Below are 20,343 nucleotides of genomic sequence, written 5' to 3' on the forward strand. Positions count from 1 at the left end.
ATTGAGCACAAATAGGAAGTCATATATGGACTTTCATTTGAGTTATCTACCACCCACTTCTATTCTAGTGGCAGAACCTGACAACCTTTCAAATTCAATTTGTTATTGATTCCAGTGGGGCCATTGGACCTATTTTTTTTTATTTGCCGGACATTTTAACCCCTTTTTCCAGGTGAGTGAGGAGCTTATCCGAGTGGCGATCTTATGGCATGAGATGTGGCATGAGGGTCTTGAAGAGGCTTCACGCCTGTATTTTGGTGAACGCAACGTCAAGGGAATGTTTGCTGTGCTTGAGCCTCTTCATGCCATGATGGAGAGAGGACCACAGACCCTTAAAGAAACCTCCTTTAACCAGGTTTGTGTCATCTCTGTTAAGATACAAATGAAGCAGATCTTAATTCTCTGATGGAAATGTTTTTGGATGTACTATGCCACAGGGGAATATGGATGTCGTGTTTGTATTTGTAGTAAAATTCTAATTATTTTTTGGGAATTTGCTGTACTTGACATTTGTTGTCTTCTTCTAAAACAATAAAATAAGTGTTCAAGTTGAGCTAAGTATTTCTATAATCACTGCCCCTTGAACTGCATAACTTCAAGCACCACAAACAGCAAATTTAACTTGACTCACTGAACTGGGTTTCAGAGGAAGCAGCAACAGATGTTTGTTGTTCCTTCACAGATGTGAACCACAAACACAATACTCACTGAAATTTTAGTGTTCATGCTGGACTGATGATGTTGAATGAATTATCATATAGTCATATTGTCCTGCTTTGTGTTTAATTGATAGTCACAGAGTGTATTAATGTGACTTTGTGCTACAGGCATATGGCAGGGATCTGATGGAGGCTCAGGACTGGTGCAGGAAATATATGCGTTCTGGAAATGTCAAAGATCTGACCCAGGCCTGGGACCTGTACTACCATGTGTTCAGACGTATCTCCAAACAGCTGCCACAGGTGAGTGACACTGCAACCACAAAAACTGTTTACAGTGTACAAATGTATTATTTTGGAAGTAAAAGCTACATTTTTGTCCTGGATTTAAAAAAAATATCTATATTCAGTATAGCTATAATATCTTTGTTTTTTTGTTTTTTTTTACGCAGTAATGGAAACATTACACTGCTATTGTTCTCTCTCTAATGTGTTCATGTAATTGTTGTTAAATTGAGATTAGCTGTTATTTAACAGCTGAGTGTAATGCTAAAAGAATCGAACGAAACATTAAGCAAAAATGATAATGAGCATATTTAAAGAAATGAAAACATTTTTATAGACTTTATAATCCCCAGAAGGTCTTGACAGGATGAATTGACAGGATTTATCTAAACTGAACTGACTTAAAACTGAAACAAACTAAAATAAGACAAAAGACAAGGACAAGGGTAATACCCCTAAAATATTAATGATAGCACTTCTGTCTGAGCCGTGACATTGACAAATATGAAGTTAATGTTGAAACAATGCACTGTATTGTCACCAAAGTAAGTGGGTACATTGAAGATTTTTTGTTCAATGTATAAAGAAACTTTGGAAACTGGATGTCTCAGGAACAGCTTGACAGAATTGGATCAAATTTAGCACAAACATTCACTTGGACTCATGGATTAACAGACAAAATTTGTGTGGTTTTAGTGTTTATAGGTCAAGGTCACCATGATTATCCATTAATCTAGTAAAAAAGTAATTTACTGATCCTTAAATCAGACGAGACAGGACCTTCTCGTGCCATATCTCTATTCTGGTTTTCCATCATCCATTCAAATCCAATTACGATTTGCACTTAATAATAATAATAACATTTAAAACTGAAGGTTTTTAGGAGAGATTTAAAATTAGGTTTGTCCTTTACCTGATCTCCTCTGGCAGGTCTGTCCAGAGTTGGCGTGCTCTGATTGGAAAGGCCCGGTTCCTTCTGGGTTTTAGTGTCAACCTGGAGACTGCAAATACCTGAAAAATGTTCCAGGCTCATATGGTGTTAGCAGATGACAGTAAACTTCACCAACACCCATTTATTTTGTTGCTGCTCCTGGACAAAATCTCATATTGAACTGATAGATTTCAGTCCTCACAGCTACCATCATGACAAAATAAAAATAGTTGTCAGAGGTCTTCTCTTCACACCATAAATGGAGTCTGTATAACGGTGTGACATTGTGGCAGAGTCCTGCTGCCTTCAGCTTCCTGTGACAGTCGTGTATGCAGCATGAAATTCACAGCAGCATGATAAAATGCCGAGAGCTGTTCAAATATTCCCCCAGTGGGTATTAACGTAGATTTAAACTCTTTCCTGGATGCATCACAACAGATGCAAAGCAGGTTGAAGCAGCCTTTAAATAGGCCCTGAATGTCAGTTCACTGAGGTGCCAAGGCATTTAAATCAGTGATATTTAAATGCAGACAAGCACAGAATGTACATATCGATGTAGTGCTGCAGCTATCAAGTATTCTTGCAATTGATTAACCTATCGATTATTTTCTTCAATACGATTAAATGGTTATTTGAATAGGTGGGAAAAAAATAGTAAAAATGTGAAGCAGACTGAAACTGAACTGAAAATGACAAACAACTTGTCCTTTATTACTGGAAGCTAAAACAACAACCACAAAAAAGTCTAAAAGCAAAAGGATATGTGTGTGTATACATATACAGGGTGGGGAAGCAAAATTTACAATATTTTGAGGCAGGGATTGAAAGACAGTGTATGACCAATTTGTTTATTGAAAGTCATGAGAATTTATTTGCCACAAGAAAATTTACATAATAGAAAATGTTTTTATTCTATGTGTCCTCCTTCTTTCTCAATAACTGCCTTCACACACTTCCTGAAACTTGCGCAAGTGTTCCTCAAATATTCGGGTGACAACTTCTCCCATTCTTCTTTAATAGTATCTTCCAGACTTTCTCGTAATAGTTTTGCTCATAGTCATTCTCTTCTTTCCATTATAAACAGTCTTTATGGACACTCCAACTATTTTTGAAATCTCCTTTGGTGTGACGAGTGCATTCAGCAAATCACACACTCTTTGACGTTTGCTTTCCTGATTACTCATATGGGCAAGTTTCTGAAAAGGTATGGATAATAGTGTTAGGTATGATTATGACATCAATATATGTTTGGTTTCAAAACAATTGACGTAGTGCCTGCTGAGAAAAAACAACTAAATGTTCATTGTAAATTTTGCTTCCCCACCCTGTGTATATATATATATATATATATATATGTATATATATATATATATATATATATATATATATATATATATAAACAAACAAGTCAAATGACATCTACAAACAATATGTGCACTCTTCAACACGTCTGTATCCAACTTACTAACAACTTAAGCTGGAACTAATGTACAACAGAAAAAAAATAAAGACAAATATTTGTAATGTTTGTGTGAAAGCTTAAAAGTTTAAAGGAGTAAGTGATGGTTCCAAAGAAGAAAAGTGAGCATATAGACATTTTCTGCCTTTTTGTTCACGTCTGTTCTATGCTCCATTTTGTTTGTGTTGATCCTGGCGTCAGGTGCATCACAATAAGCGTTTGTGTGAAACGCAACGGTGCAACCAATGTTTAGCTGCGATTCAGGAAAATTCTAATTGAATATTTTTGTACATTTTGTCGATCAGTTGGTTAATCATTTCAGCTCTATATTGATGAATACATGGAAAGAGATACATTCCACAGTTAATTAAAGTATGTTAAAGTTGTTGTATATGATAACTTCTTTAACTTATTTGGACATGAGCCTGTGTCTGTAACACTCCATATTTTGCTTTAGGCTTTGTTGGCATTAGCTTCTTGTGTTTTTGTAATACACCAGACTAAAAACTAATTGTCTGTCCAGTGCTACATTATTCCCACTTTATCAACTTTCCACACAGCTGACCTCCCTGGAGCTACAATACGTGTCTCCGAAGCTGCTGATGTGTCGTGACCTGGAGCTGGCTGTTCCAGGCACTTATGACCCCAACCAGCCTATCATCCGCATCCAGTCCATCGCCCCCTCCCTACAGGTCATCACCTCCAAGCAGCGCCCACGCAAGCTCACCATCATGGGTAAGATGAGGAGAAAACTGCACAGACCTTGTGGCTCTGAACCCATTATAATAAGAAAATACATTAAAGAACATTTGGAGGCAGAGTCCAGTGCTTGCAGCAGGAGTGGACCATCGCATTAGAGAAAATCCAATAGTAATACAATTTTTTTTACCCACACAAGAGCTCAGAGGTCTCAGCTTATTCAGAATCCATCAGTAATGACAAAGTTCTGTGTGCATAATACACCAGAGTAAAAGTCTACTTTATATGATTGATTGACGGATTAGGTTTTATTATTGTGTCATGCACATAATATACCCAGCCCTTAACAGGCATATAAGACGCCATTGATCAGTAAAAGAAACCAGAGCCAGTGGAGGAGCATAAATTACACTTAAATACTGCACAAACAAACCCTGCTGATGTTTTTTCCAAGCTTTAGAAACAAAGGAGGCCATTACATTTAAACAACTTCCACTCTGTCATCATTAGCAGACTAAAACATCTTTGGGTTTTAAACAGACATTTCAGGGAATATAGATGTTCTTATCTCATAACGACAGCTTTCAATTTTCAAAAGAAAATGTGATACTGATTTCCTCTAGGATGTTTTTTTAGTCTTCCACCTTCAAGAGTTTCAGCTGTGTAACTACATCAGAGAAAACAACCTGTTCTGTCGGCCGTACACATGAGTATTTTTATAAAATGCAGCAGTAGCTATTATGATTTTCACTCAGTTTATCATTAGAGTAATTTTACTTCAAGTCTCATTTTGACTTGTGCTTAATAGCTTTTTTAAATTAACACGTGAGGCTTTTTTGAGGTACAGTCACGATCCACAATTTGAATTACAACTTTTTCACCTCTTATAAATGTAGTTAAGTTACTACAAACAGTAATTTTTTCTATACAGTAGAACCTTGTAGTGTGAGTATAATTTGTTCCACGATCGAGCTTTTTTTGCAATTTACCTGTTTTTTTTAAGTAATCCATTCCAGACCCCAAAAATCCTTTTTAAGGGTTTTTAAAACAGAAAAGGTGCAGTTACAAAGGAAATAACAATTAGAAAACCATAACAAAAGAAAATGCAAAAGAAATTAACTGGTTTTATTAACTTATTTACCTTAAAGATGAGATGATATGTGCATGAGGAACATGGTGGAGTGGGAAGGAGTGCAAGCTCAGTGCTAACTAACGGTGGCTAGTATGAAGCTCGCTCGTACTCAGGATTTCCACACATATTTCAAGACAAAAATACTCAAGCGCCGCGGCTCGTAAAGGAAATTACTCCTATAATGGTTTTGTGTTGCTGTATCTCAGTAGAACTCTGCATTTTTACATCGTTTTGGACTTTATTACAATATTGACAATGTCTAGAGCAGGGTTAGTTCAGGGGCCACATACAGTTGAATATGATCTCAAGTGGGTTGGACCAGTGAAATCATCTGTGAAAAAAGTTAAATTACTTCATGAAACTGTTTACATCTACCCTTTTTTAAAAAAAGAAAGGAAATTTCATATTGTTCATATTTGTTCAAGTCATTAAAATTTTTTGTGAAAAGATAGTTTGTAAATGTAAACAATTTCATGTAATTTAATGTTTTTTACACTAAAACAAAAAGAAAAATTTGGAGTTGTCAATATTTATACGTTATTATGACAGTATTAAACAGGTCCGATCCACTTGAGTTTGAATTGGGATGGATGTGGCCCCTGAACTAAAATAACTTTCATACCCTTTTTAGTGTTATTTGTTTATTTCACAGTTTCATCCCACAGGCCGAATTGGACCCTTCAGCGGCCAGTTTTTGCCCACAGGCTGTATGTTTGATACTCCTGATCTAGTTGAACTGATCACAAGCCCACACTTTCCTGTACATGTATCTGTGAAGCTGCAGTGTCTCCATTAATTACCTAGATTATGGCATCATATTTTATTCCACCAGAGCTTTATAATGAATCAAAAATGGTTTCACACTAGCATAAGTCCAAAGCAACTGTGTAAATCTAACTTACTGCATGTCAGAGTTAAGAAGTTGAACCACAGCTCAACTATGACTTATCGTAATTCTTCAACATTTCTTCAACAGCAACAACAAATGTTACAGAAAACTTTACATAGACTGAAACAAGCACAAAGTGTGGACAGATGTTATAAACAAGCTGAAATAAACTCATTCTGTGGAGGTAATGTTAATGCTACAAGTCCTGCAGTTAGTGCAGTGATCTGAAATACCATAATAACTCTGAGAAACTGGTGATTTACAGCAAACATTAGCTGAGTAAGAGAGTTTTGACAGTGCTGATATTTATATTTAATGACATAATTTGCACAATCCAAGAAAAGTAGATTGTATGACAAATTAAAAAGGATCATCAAATTAAAGACAAAGACACAATATGGGTGGAACTGGAACAAAGGGCCTGTCCAACTGAACCTTTAGAGGCACTACCCTTTGTAACTAAAATAGAACAAAAAAAGCTTAGGATTCAAAACGAGTGTATTAGAGAAACATAAAAAATCTGGTCAACAATACAAAAGAAATAAAAAATATCAAGCTCTGTGATCACAGCTACAAAAATTGCCCAAAACCCAGACTTTGTACCATGTACTATAGATGCAGGATTTAATAAATGAACATACAATGGATTAATATTTATAGCCCAATTATTCAGTGGGTCAGTTTTAAAATATTTTGATCAACTGCAACTGGAATTCAACCTGCCAGACAAGGACTTTTACAAATACCTGCAACTGAGACGCTACCTTAAGAAATATAATGAATGGGACAAAATACGCAAAGAACCAACAGAAGTTGAAAAATCACTTATGTCATTTACTGAGGGAAAATCAAAGAAAGGGATAATCTCAAAACTATATAAAGCACTACAATGTGAAACTAATGTTGATAATATGGAGGTTAAAGAAAAATGGGAACTGGAAGCAAACTTAATAATAAACAATGATGACTGGGAGGAAACACTTGATTTCTGGAAAGGGGTACAGAAGGAACTAAAGAAAATTCTGGGCATTGACATACTCCTTGAAACGACCCTGTCCATATGGGGAATACTTCCTGAACACCTAACAGACAGAGATAATGGTCAATTGCTAAGAGTGTAGCTCTTGACAGCTAAAAAAGCTTTACAACACAATGGTTGAAGTCGCAGCCCCCCAGCATAATCCAGCAACGCCCCCCCCCCCCCCCCCCCCCCACACACACACACACACACACATACACACACACAATTTTTATTTTTTATGTCTTTATTTGTGTTTTTATTTTTAAATCTTGACTGTTTCTTGTGCTTTAACCAACTTAATGTGACTTACATCTCTGTATAAGTACTGGCCACATTTGTATACCTGCAAGTTTGCTTTACCGGTGAAAAACTAAATAAAAATTTTAAAAAAATAAAAGGATCATCATCTAAAACCATGAGATCATCAATCCCTAGTTGTAACTATAGTTTTTAATGGATTTAACATATTTTTTAAAATCCTTTTTAGATCATCCACATACAAGAAATTACAATTCAAGGTTAAAATGTTCAAATGGACACCTAAATGAGATCAAATTAAATGTATCAATTGACAAACACAAACAGTGTTATCAGTTGGGAAATTATTAGTCTTTAAATAATTGGACCGGAGAATTTAACTTATCAGACACTTAAACAAGATATTTGTCCCATGTTAACAGGGTGCTAGCAGATGATTTACTGTTCAAAATCGCTAAAATTGTGGATTAATGATGATCATATTACTGAGAGGCAGCGCACGCAACAACCACGCTTAGTTGGAAAGATGTATTTATGGATCGAGGCTCAATATGGGTTTGGAAATGAATTTTTAAAGAGGTCATCAAGTTCTAAAATAAAGTGGCACAATTTATTGTACAGTTGATATTGATTCTACAAAGGGTATAATTATTGTACAAATGTAGTAGTTGTTGAACATCAATGCCTCTGCACCATAAAGTTGTTCTTTTTTTTTTCCTTTTTTTGTTGGAGGCAAAATAGAGCATGCAGACGTTGATTGACTTGTCACAAATCCTGACATAAATTTGAATACAGAAATAAATAACCGTGACACTTTCCTCCCAGTTCTGCAGTTGGATATAAAATACAGCGCTGAAATGCTTGGAAAATGGCACAGCACTATAAAGTCACCTTGTCTCGAAGCCAAATACACGGATTATCAATCACAAATGGTTGAGTTCACTTCACACCTTTTCCACTGGACAATGTGATACCTTGTTCTGATGTATCCCATCAGTGTTACACAATGTACTCTGTAAAAGATGATAGCCAATAAATCAACTGACCTCTGGAGCAAGACTTCAGATTAAGACCTGTCATCTGCTATAGGCTGCTTTAGATTTACTATTGTGCTGTGTCCCCCAAGTGACACACAACACATTGCTTACTGGGATTGTCGTTAGGGACAAACTGGAGCTGGAACAGGAGATATATACATCCAGAATGGTTTCCACTGGGAGTATCCGGTAACTCCATTAAAGGTAATGCAACAGTAACAGTGTCTGTGAAATCATCGTAATACAGTCTGAGGACTATGCAAGATACTGGAATCATTACAGAAGTGACATCATCTGTGCTGTAGATAAGTTCAGTAGATTTTCCTTTCTGTCATTGTTAAATTGTAATTCTGTTAAAGAGGGTTGAGTTGATTCCATAGGTCAACCAGTGCATAGTTCACTGTTTTCCAATTCATGTGAGTTGATCAAGAAGAATTCTTAGGCCACAGTAGTCAATAAAACCAGATATAAACTCTGACAGGTACTCTGAGCATTACTCATACAGAGACGAGTTGGTTCTGCTGTGAGCTTCTGATGATTTGTACAAATTACAAATGTAGTTACTGTGCCATCACTCTGTTATAGAGCACAGAGGTGGAAAAGTTCACATCCTTTACCTTACTGAGATAAAAGAATATGCAAGTTAATACTAATAACTATGAATATTTTCATTGTCAATTAATCTGTTGATTGTTTTCTTGATCAATTATGGAGTTGTTTGGTGTATAAATATCAGAAAATGGTGTAAATGTAAAATCAGAATCTTCCAAAATGTAATGATGGTGTAGTTGTACTGATTCAGGATTCATATTGACTAATATGAGTGGACAGGAGGATGAGCCTAAGCTGTTGTGCAGCATTAACCTTTATTCTGGCCTTTATTTTTCTGTTCTGACCTTGGTAATAATAACATATTTACCATGTTATCCATATTTTTACATTCTGCATTAAACAGCACGGTAAGAACACGCAAAGGGAAATATCCACCGTGCTTTTTGAAGGCAGCAGACCCATGTAACATGCACTCTAATGCTGCCTTCACTTGCCTTTGGGAATATGATCCTTTTGACTTGTGAATTCGAAAATACGAGTGTGTTGTGTTCAAGTGCTTTTGTTGTCATAGTAAAATGTGAAATGGCTGACGCACAATTTATTGTAACCTGTTACTTGGGTAAAACAGTTTTGGATGTTTTAATTCATCTGCTACAGCATTTTTTTTTTGTTTCATTTTCATCTCGGCAGCTGATGGATCATTTCAATTTCATCATGGCTCTCCAGTGGAAAACTCATACAAACTTGTAACTAGTATTTTCCATAATTCCCATAGCACGTGAAGGCAGGACAAGTGCAGTCAATGTGGTGTCTTTTTTCATTGAACTGCTTTATGAACTGTTGGTATTAATGGATCATATGCTGTTTGGTCATCATAACTTTGCAGTGTCACTGTCCTGAGAACCACATATCCCCTAAAAAGTGAAATCTTCATGAGCTCAGAAAATCAGGTCTGTTTTAAACTTTGTAATGATGCATTTTCCAGTCAATCCAAGAGGGTTTTTGAAGAGTTTATGCAGCCAACCCATAAAAGAACATTTCGGCAGTTCATCACAAAAACAGCAACTCAACACATTTGGAAATGCATGGTTTTAACTGGACTGGAGGGCGATGAAAAACTGCATTGTGGAAGGGAACTGAAGCTGTCAGACAAATGTAGAGGAGTATTAGATTTATACAGAGAATAAATTGAGCAAAAGTATAAACCTGTGAAAAAAAAAATGAAATTCACATTTTAGGGGTACAGGGACATTTCAGATTTGTACTTACAGTGCTTGATAACAAGTGTTGCATTATCACCAGTGAGTGCCACTGTGAACTGACAGAAGCAACAGCATGATGACAAAAGCCCACTGTAGGAGTAATGTGGTTTGTATCAAAACAGTTAAGGCCTGCTCAAAGCAATCAGACATGGCTGGAGGCAGCGATAACACAGACACAGCTGCAGAGCAGGAAGCATTCAGCTGATCCTGCCAACAACAAAATGATTATGTAATGCTCTGATCTTCCTCTGAGCAGTGGATTGATGTTGTTTTGTGGCGCCCTCTGCAGGTAGTAATGGCCACGAGTTCATGTTCCTGTTGAAGGGCCACGAGGACCTGAGGCAGGATGAGAGAGTCATGCAGCTGTTTGGTCTGGTCAACACACTGCTCGCCAATGACCCTGCATCCCTGCGCAAGAACCTCAGGTACAAAATCGTGAAATGAATGAACATTTCTAAATTATAATAATTCAGTTATATACACAGGGACATCATGTGTGACAGATGGTTGTACTTTGAATTAAAGCATCTTAGGCTCATCTTCATTTTACACAGTTCTAACTAAATTATAATCTCCTCATGAGGGACTCTTGCTACTCTGGAGCTTTAGATACTTTAACTATGTTCAGGTTTTTAATTTTTCTAGGACTTAATGTTGAATTACACTGTTTATCAATATTATAACAGTTTTGATTTTTCATTAGTTTTCAGTTTAGTTTATTTAATTTTATTTTGTTCTTAAATTGCTTTTTTGTTGATTTGTTTCAGTTTTTTCTCTGGCAGTGCAAATATGATGTAATAAACCCTCAACACAAACTTTTTTTTTTTTTTACATTTTACAACTATCATATAGGAAAAAGTCCACTAGGAATAATATTGTTAGTATCAAAACATTTAAGGCCTACTAAAAATATTCACGTGGATGGATGATTAACCATCCACAAAGAAAGAGGTGTATCAGTAATTATGTATGTGTCATTAACCAGAGACATTCAACAGTACACAAATTGTCATTAGAGCTCATTAATGAATTTGACGTGTGGTCATCCTTCAGCATCCAGCGCTATGCAGTGATCCCTCTGTCCACTAACTCGGGCCTGATTGGTTGGGTGCCCCACTGTGACACCCTGCATGCTCTCATCAGAGACTACAGGGAGAAGAAGAAGATCCTGCTCAACATTGAGCATCGCATTATGCTGCGGGTAAGAACCATAGCCACTGCTAACATCCATCAGGCTCTTATTTACTGTGAACACATGAAGTGAATATACGTCATTATTTCTCCACATGATGATAACGTAATCTGTTGAATTAGTAGTATTGCCTTACATCGCCACCAAGGGGAGTATATGTGTGAATGAGTGTGTATGTGTGTGTGTGTGTGTGTGTGTACGTGTGTGTGCGCGCGTGCGCATGCATGGTATTCAGTGCTTTGTACGACATTTATGAAATGTTTGTGGATTGGTAATCTTCCAATAAGACACATTTATGCTAAACACTCAGAACAGATTTATCAAAGCTGAGGAGCATCTGTTTGCAGCGTTTGTTTTGGTAAATACCAATTACTCTTAAATGAGCACTTACACGGGTTCTTAATTATGAAGAATTTAACTGAAATTGCCTGAAATATCTCCAAAATGGAAAAATAGGAGAAAACACAGAAGAGTCTGAACTAAAATGTCACTGAAGGAAGTTAAAGAGAAGAAGATTAGGAAGCTAGTGTTGCTGCTCTAAACAGTTTTGGTGCAGCAGAAGCACTGACATTAAGGTTTAATAAATCCATGACATATTGGAGCAGAGAGCAGGTTGAAACCCCTGACCACTTTACAAAAAGGTGGAGAAAGAAGCTTTCACAACATGGTTTGATTGAAAACTGTAGCCTGAAAACAACATCAGGGCAGCTCAGTTGGTACAGCGGGGTGTCCAGTGACCAAAGGGTTGGCGGTTTGAATCCTGGCTCTGACTGTCCACATGTTGAAGTGTCCTTGTGCAAGACACTGAGCCCTCAGTAGAGTTCCTACTGGGAGTGGCAGCCTACTGTGACAGCCTACTGGTGTATGAGTGTGTGTGTGTGTGTGTGTGTGTGAATGGGTGAATGTGAGGCCTTGAGGCCTTTGGGCACCATGACGGTGTATAAAATACGCTATAAATGTTAAGTTCATTTACCATTTTTACCGTCAATGCCTAACAGGGCAGGGCAGGGCTTTAAGCTTTTAAGTGCAAGCGTCATTGTCGGTGATGACAGTATGTCCATGGCCAACATGACTCACTGGTCAAAAGCACAAAAAACAGCTCTTGTCTGATTGTGAGTGAAGAAGTAGGAAATGTCTTTCAGTGACCTTTACTCAGAAGAACCCCAGAGCTTTTAATGAAGCCTGTAAACTGGGTGGATTTTGAGAGACTGGCCAAGACTGGCCAATAAATAGATTCTGTTTGCTAATAGTAAATAGTTAATGATGTATTACCCCCACTTTAAGCCTCTGAAATGGTGTGACCATTCCCTCAGTTAGTCTATTAATCAGTTCGAGATTAAATATGAGGAAGATCAAGGAGAGAGACGGTGATCGAGTGTAGTCTGTTGGAGTAGTATATTATACTGTTTCCTTTTTCCAGCTAATTTAACAGTAAAGAAGATTTCTGGTTGTTTTCACATCTGTCTTCAGTTTGACCATTTTAGTACATCTGTAGGATGAAACAAGGATATTCCTTCACAACAATTAACATTTGTGGCCAATGTTTGATTCTTAATGACTCAAAACAAACTCCCTAGATTTGTTACATACTTAAAGTACAACAGGGGTGTCAAACTCATTTTAGTTCAGGGGCCACATTCAACCCAATATGATCTGAAGTGGGCCAGATCAGTAAAATAATAACGAAATGAAAAAGTAAAATTTTGAAAGTGTTTACATCTACAAAGTTTCTTTAAAACTGTGAGTAACATGAACCTAAAATTTCATAAGTGCAGTTTTAACAATATTTTGCCTCAGTTTATACAGAACATACAGATCACAGTGGATGTACAAATACACAATATTCACAATATTTAGTAACAGGCAGAATATTGGTAAAATTGCACTTCTCAAGACATTTCATGTTGTTCATATTTCAAGTTATTCACGTTTTTGGTGAAAGGATAGTTTGTAAATGCAAACATTTTTTTAATGGAATTTTACTTTTTACACTAAAACAAAGATAAACATTTGGAGTTGTCATTATTTATAGGTTATTATGATAGTATTTTACTGGTCTGATCCACTATAGATCACACTGGTCTGAATTTGGAACCTGAACTAAAAAGATTTTGACATCATTGATTGTTAATATGTTCAGTGTAATTTTTGTTTTTCAAAACTCCATCCCACAGGCTGAAGTGGACCCTTTGGCGACCCACAGCTTTCAGCTTAGACTTAAACACTGGAGAGCTAAGAGAATAAAATGTTCTCCTCAAAACCACATAAGGGATGATTATAAATATTTCCAGACTCTCAAAGTAAAATGTTCTGTGGAAAAGCAAAGAATTTTTAGGTTTCAGATGCCTGTCAGTCAAAGTAAAAACATTCAGTTATATTCAATGGCTTCATACCAAAGAAAAGCTCATACAGCAGGTAGCTCTGAGATTTCAAATGAGGATTGGCACAGTTGTTGTGACTGTGGAGAGAATCCGAATGTAAGCATCTAATTAGATTTTTGTTATTATGCCAAAGCACAGTTACAAGAGAGGATTCAGAGTTTTGGAGAAAGCATAGGAGCCAAGATCAGTGGGACATATAGTTTTATCTCAGCCATGTCCATCAGAGATGCACAAAACGCTGAAGGCACCCTTTAACCCTAATATACTTCTCCAGTTTTGTTTCTATCTGGGCACTTACTGAAATAAATATTAAAAGGTGATCTGATATCTACATATATAAAACTATTACCAGACTTTTCCTGCTTTCTGACTCTCCCACTATAGAGGAATGGACAGATATATTTAATGGCAAGGGACTAACAGGAAAAATAAAAGAAATCACAGTATTTTTTTTCCAGATTGATCAGTATCAATATTTATAACACTATATAATCTGAAAGTACTGACAGTTGGAAGAGAATCCCAATAAGTTAAACTTCTAACAGAATGTCAGCATCTGCTAGATTTACCCACTCTTGATGTTACAACAGATTTATTGAAAGTAAAATATGAAAGAAATATAAGTATTACTATTTTAAACTGCCTTTGTGACCATACAGGTACATCTCAAAAAATTTGAATATCACGAAATAATGAAATTAGCATCTCCATAAAGCTTGTCAGCAGAAGGATGCATGAAGTGCTCTGAAATGTCCTGGTAGATGGGTGTGTTGACTGTGGACTTCAGAAAACACAGTGGACCAACACCAGCAGATGCCATGGCAGCCCAAATCACCACTGACTGTGGGAAGTCCAAAGTCCTCATTTCAGATGAAAGTCAATTTTACATGTCATTTGGAAATCAAAGTCCCAGAGTCTGGAACAAGAGTGGAGAGGGACAGAATCCACGTTGCTTGAAATCTAGTATGAAGTTTCCACAGTCAGTGATAGCTGCCATGGCATCTGCTGGTGTCGGTCCACTGTGTTTTCTGAAGTCCACAGTCAACACACCCATCTACCAGGACATTTCAGAGCACTTCATGCTTCCTTCTGCTGACAAGCTTTATGGAGATGCTAATTTCATTTTTCAGCAGAACTTGGCACCTACCCACACTGCCAAAGGTACCAAAAGCTGGTTCAGTGACCGTGGTATTATTGTGCTTGACTGGCCAAAAACCTCACCTGACTTGAAACCCATAGAGAATTTATGGAGTATTGTCAAGAGGAAGATGAAAGACACCAGATCCAACAATGCAGATGACCTGAAGGCCACTGTCAAAGCAATCTGGGCTTCCATTACACCTGAGCAGTGCCACAGGCTGATCACCTCCATGCCACGCCGTACTGATGCAGTAATTCATGTAAATGGAGGCCCAACCAAGTCTTAAGTACATAGAAATGAACATACTTTTCAGAAGCCTGACATTTCTGTTTAAAATATCCTTATTGATTTTATGCAATATTCTAATTTTCTGAGACACAGAATTTTGGGTTTTCATTATCTATAAGCAATAAACATCAAAATTTCAAGAAATAAGGCTTGAAATATTTCACTCTATATCTAATGAGTCTATGTAATATATGGGTTTCACTTTCTGAAATGAGTGACAAAAAATATTGAACTTTTTCATGATATTCTAATTTTTTGAGATGTACCGGTGTATAGGCCCATTTGTGGTGTGGACATTGAGGTGGTGCCGATATCTTGGACTGGTCTCTGTACACAGATTCACTCTATCAAACTGCATATAAAGGCAACACCCCAAGGACCATGGATGTGATCCCGAGCAAATGCTGTAACCACCAGTAGAACCCCACACAACAGATCCTACGTTAAAATCTGCTGCTACGCCTGAGAGAGGAGAACACCCGTCACCAAAACATACCACAAACAAAAGTAACAAAACCAAATTTACCTCAGAATCCAAGTCCAAAAACAGTAGTAGTGCTTTCCAAGTCCAAAATTTGAGTCAAGTGCAATATTCCGCTTAAAAGTAGAAAATTACAACCAGTGTCTGGATGGACAAGCCCCCATTTTGTCACAATCTGGGCATGATCATGTGTGAGCCAATCTCCTTGTTAGGGCCACGCCTCCAGGTCACAGGTCCAAGGAAAATAGGAAATGGATTTGAGGCAGGAGGCCATCGCAAAGGACAGAGTTGGATATTTGTCCTCAGAAGTTTCAGGTCCTTTGACATCTGCCTTAAGATGCTGCACATGCTACAACCAATTGGTTGTAGCCAGTGTTCTCTTCTATACTGTCGTCTGCTGGGGAGGTAACAGACGGAAAGACGTGAAACAGCTGGGATAGCTGGTGAAAATAGCTGATTCTGTTTTTGGAGAGAAGCTGGACTCACTGGGAATTGTGGTGGAGAAATGTATACAGAGGAAGGGGAAGGACATGTTGAAAAGTCCAGATCATCCTCTACATCTCATTTTGACAAATCAGAAGAGCAGCTGCAGTTGAACCTCATTAAGATTCAGGACTGAGAGCTACAGAAGATCCTTCATGCCCATCGCTATCAGAGCCTACAACACTCCAGAATAATGATTAATTTTTTCATTTTGTTATTTTATTGCACTAAGAAAATGAATTTCCCCCTGGGAATCGATAAATTTAATCTGCATCTGTATAGATTCCTAAATTTACCTAACTTTACCTAAATGCCCATGCAGTGCCGCACAAAGCCATGGAAATTTAGAACTTTACAAGGTGCACCTGAATGCATCATGAGCTCTCTGTTCCTGTCCATGTGTCAGGAAACAGGCCTGCTCTAGAAGTGTACAAAAGGAGAATTTGTTTCACTTTGTTTCACAAATGAACACATTTACTGAGTTGCAGTCCAAATTGTTTACTTACTTATGATAATCTCAGGCAAATAACAGATCTAAGTTGTTGGTGAAAATGGTAGGGGATGCATAAAAACCATAGTAAGAATGATAGGGTTTTACGTCTGCAAGGCTCCATATTTGTGGCAGGAGAAATAATATCTATGAAGTGTTAACTCAGTAGATTGTCTCAACATGGCATCAGTTACACAGATAAGAAAAAAAATATTCTGTTCAAAACAGGTAATGGATAATGTATACAGTATATTAACCATTATGCCCTCCTCAGTCATTTTTGTTATTTTTTCATTTGGAGATCATTTTGGCTGTGTTGCAGCCCCATCCCTTTTACTATTTGTTATATGGAAAATATGAAATTTTTTGTGTTTCTTTATAATAAGTAATTCATCATTACCTCCGCCAAGGAGGTTATGTTTTTGCCAGGGTTTGATTGTTTGTTTGTCTGTCTGTTTGTTTGTCTGTCCGTTAGTGTGCAACATAACTCAAAAAGTTATGGACAGATTTGGATGAAATTTTCAGGGTTTGTTGGAAATGGGATAAGGAAGAAATGATTCAATTTTGGTGGTGATCGGGGGTGGGGGGGGCCCACGGGGGGGGGGGGGGGGGGGGGGCACTGATCGTTAGTGTGCAACATAACTCAAAAAGTTATGGACAGATTTGGATGAAATTTTCAGGGTTTGTTGGAAATGGGATAAGGAAGAAATGATTAAATTTTGGTGGTGATCGGGGGTGGGGGGGCCCACGGGGGGGCCCACTGATCAGCCTTGGCGGAGGTCTGCGCTCTCCGAGTGCTTCTAGTTCAAATAATTAAACTGGTATTTAAAGGGTTAAAATCCAGATGTTTGGTATTTTAGAGCAGGGCTGAAGTTGTTTAAGAGTTTATATTAAAAATAAAAAGTCACCAAAAAATTGATGTATGATGATTTTTTTATTGCAGGGTTTTTTTGTGCATTTTTGTCACGAAGGTGTCCAGTGTGTAGTAAATTTGAGAGGGGCATAAGGGTTAAGTTAAAAAAAAAAATTATATCTGTGGTGGATGTTGAAGTAACTGTATCCAAACCTGAATTTAACTCAGCAAATAGTTCAGATCCTTCCACTGGATAATTACTGCAGCTATTAATATGTTTCATCTTGAATAATTTCTTTAACTAACTGATGCAGTCAGTATCTTCTAATTTCTTAAACAACCATCAGTTTGATAGAGAGCATAAAAGATTGGACTGTTTTTCAGTGGATAGAGGTCATGTGGTCTGATGAGTCCAGACTGACCCTTTTCCAGAGTGATGTATGCATCAGGATGAGAAGAGATGTGAGTTAAGTGATTACCCATCATGCCTAGTGCCTACAGTTCACGCCTGTGGGGACAGTGTTATGATTTGGAGTTATTTCAGTTGGTTAGGTCTAGGTTCAGAAATGTTATGTGTCCGTAAAATGATGGAAATAAATGTTTTAATATTGAATAAGCATTTTGAAATAATGCCATGGTAAATGCTGTAATCAAAGCTAAAAGCACCCAACAGAGTATTAGAGTGTGGGGTCGCTGTATTTCTTTGACAAATCCATATCACCGGGAATTGGCATAGCGCTTGTGATACACACCCTCAGACTGTGTTTTTTTGTATGTATTTCAGATGGCCCCAGACTATGACCACCTGACACTGATGGAGAAAGTGGAGGTGTTTGAACACGCTGTAAACAACACAGCCGGAGACGACCTGGCCAAGCTCCTGTGGCTCAAGAGCCCGAGTTCTGAGGTGAAACGCTGTGAAAGATTAAGAGCCCTTGATCTTTTCAGCACCTACACACCCAGTTCAGTGATTCAGTGTATAATTCATAGAGTGCTTATTGAACGCTTGGTTACAAAAAAGATAACACACAGATTTAAAAGGTGAACATTTTCAAAGGCAAAGAAAGACAGTTTAAGAACATCTAGTTTCTCAGCCCAGGCTCCTGTATCCAATTTCCGACTGCAATGATATTGAAATAAAACAGTTGTTTTCCCCACAGAATCAGTTTTCTGGGTTCTGTGTCCTACTTTCAAACCACTGACTTAGCAGGATTTTGTAAAGCGGCCTTCAAATGAATCCATTTTTAGGAACATTAGCAGTCTGTGTAACTGATGTGCAAGTGTCTGGAAACATGTATCAAGCACCCTGTCAGGGATTTCTGTGCCATTTACCACAGTGCTCTGCAGTGTACAGTAAATCTTTCATGACATGTTTTATGACCCTGATGGATTTTTTTTTTTCCTGTCCAGGTGTGGTTTGACAGGAGGACCAATTACACCCGCTCCCTAGCTGTGATGTCCATGGTGGGATACATTCTCGGACTGGGAGACAGGTGAGCATGTCTCATTACAAACACAGGCCTGGGCCCTTTTTGGACATGACATTAGCTGGTGTTTTTTGTGATCTGGTGACAATTGGACAGCTCTGAGGGCAGATGTAGATACACTAAAAGCACTTTGAGATCCAATCTTTGATACCACATTGAGAGGTGGTCAGCCTACTCTGTTGACTTTCTTTCATTCATGAAGTAACTGTGTTGCATTCAGCTGTTATTATCCTGCTTTCATGTCCTATGGGAATTATGGTAAATACTACTTACAAACTCGAGAATTGCACATGAATGTCCCCTCCTGGCATGTTTTCCACTGGAAAAGTGGGGGAAAATTTTATCCACGAACTGCTGAGATGAAAAAAACCTTTTGAACTTTTCTACATGTCAGAGAGCAATGCTTTTATTAATGTTCTGCTGCTGTTAGCTGATGATTTTGCACATTTATAGCATACACAATGTGCAAAAAAAAAAAATTACAAAAAATAAAAAGTGCTTTAGCAGATGAATTAACACATCCAAGACTATTTTACCCAAGTAGCAGGTCACGATAAATTGTGTGTAAGTCAATTTTCATTTCGCTATGACAACAAAAGCACTTGAACACAACACACTTGTAATTTCGAATTCACAAGTGGAAAGGATCATCTTCCTGGTAGCATATGAAGGCTAGGGCTGGGTATCATGGCCAATTTCCATAATCAATCCGATTTCGATTCATAAGGTTCTGAATCGATTCATCAAGATTCAATTCGATCCGATCCAGTATCGATTCGATTCAATATTAATTGATTGATTCAGATTAATTTAGTGATATCAAAGCACAATTTTGAGTTGTAACCTGATTATTTTACTACCGCAGTCATGCAACACATCAATACTGGTATCAGTATTGATATTAGAAAGGAAATAAATACGACATTTCAGCAGTAAATAGCTGAATCTGCTCTTAAATAATGAACGGGACAGAGACATTTCCATGTTTCTACAGTGGCTCAGAATGGACTTCTTTGTCATCTTTATTCTGTTTTTGGCTGGTGGCTTCTACTCACTTGGGGGGGGGGTGTTGCGCTCCGTCATTGTCGGTCAGAGCGGGGGTGCGCGCACTCAGTCATTGTTGGTCGGGTAGCATAGCGGTCGGACATTGTCGCTTTACTATTCCTCTAACTCCATACTCAACCATAGGTGGTAGTATTACAAGAACGACCGGCGCCTCAGAGAACCTACGGGCGGCCATTTCCTTCATACTGCTTGTTTGAGTTTGTGGCCGGAAGGACCTCCAGCAGAGGGGTTTTCCCCACCCTTCCTTCGCGTCTTTTCCGGGCCAGAGCCATCACCCCGTCTTCCCCAGGGGTTGGCA

At 37.8% G+C, this 20,343-nt stretch overlaps 1 protein-coding gene across 1 annotated transcript in view; it reads left to right on the forward strand.

Annotated features, from left to right (window-relative positions):
* The window catches only part of mtor (mechanistic target of rapamycin kinase), a 175,509-nt gene that overhangs the window by 142,278 nt on the left and 12,888 nt on the right, over positions 1-20,343 (forward strand). Inside the window, exons 44-50 of the mRNA XM_030140024.1 lie at positions 173-355; positions 828-962; positions 3,895-4,069; positions 10,474-10,609; positions 11,238-11,385; positions 18,278-18,400; positions 18,904-18,986. Coding sequence (XP_029995884.1) covers positions 173-355; positions 828-962; positions 3,895-4,069; positions 10,474-10,609; positions 11,238-11,385; positions 18,278-18,400; positions 18,904-18,986 — 983 coding nt within the window. The remainder of the gene's footprint in view (positions 1-172; positions 356-827; positions 963-3,894; positions 4,070-10,473; positions 10,610-11,237; positions 11,386-18,277; positions 18,401-18,903; positions 18,987-20,343) is intronic.

The sequence above is a fragment of the Sphaeramia orbicularis genome, chromosome 7, assembly GCF_902148855.1.
Source record: "Sphaeramia orbicularis chromosome 7, fSphaOr1.1, whole genome shotgun sequence".
Taxonomy (NCBI): domain Eukaryota; kingdom Metazoa; phylum Chordata; class Actinopteri; order Kurtiformes; family Apogonidae; genus Sphaeramia; species Sphaeramia orbicularis.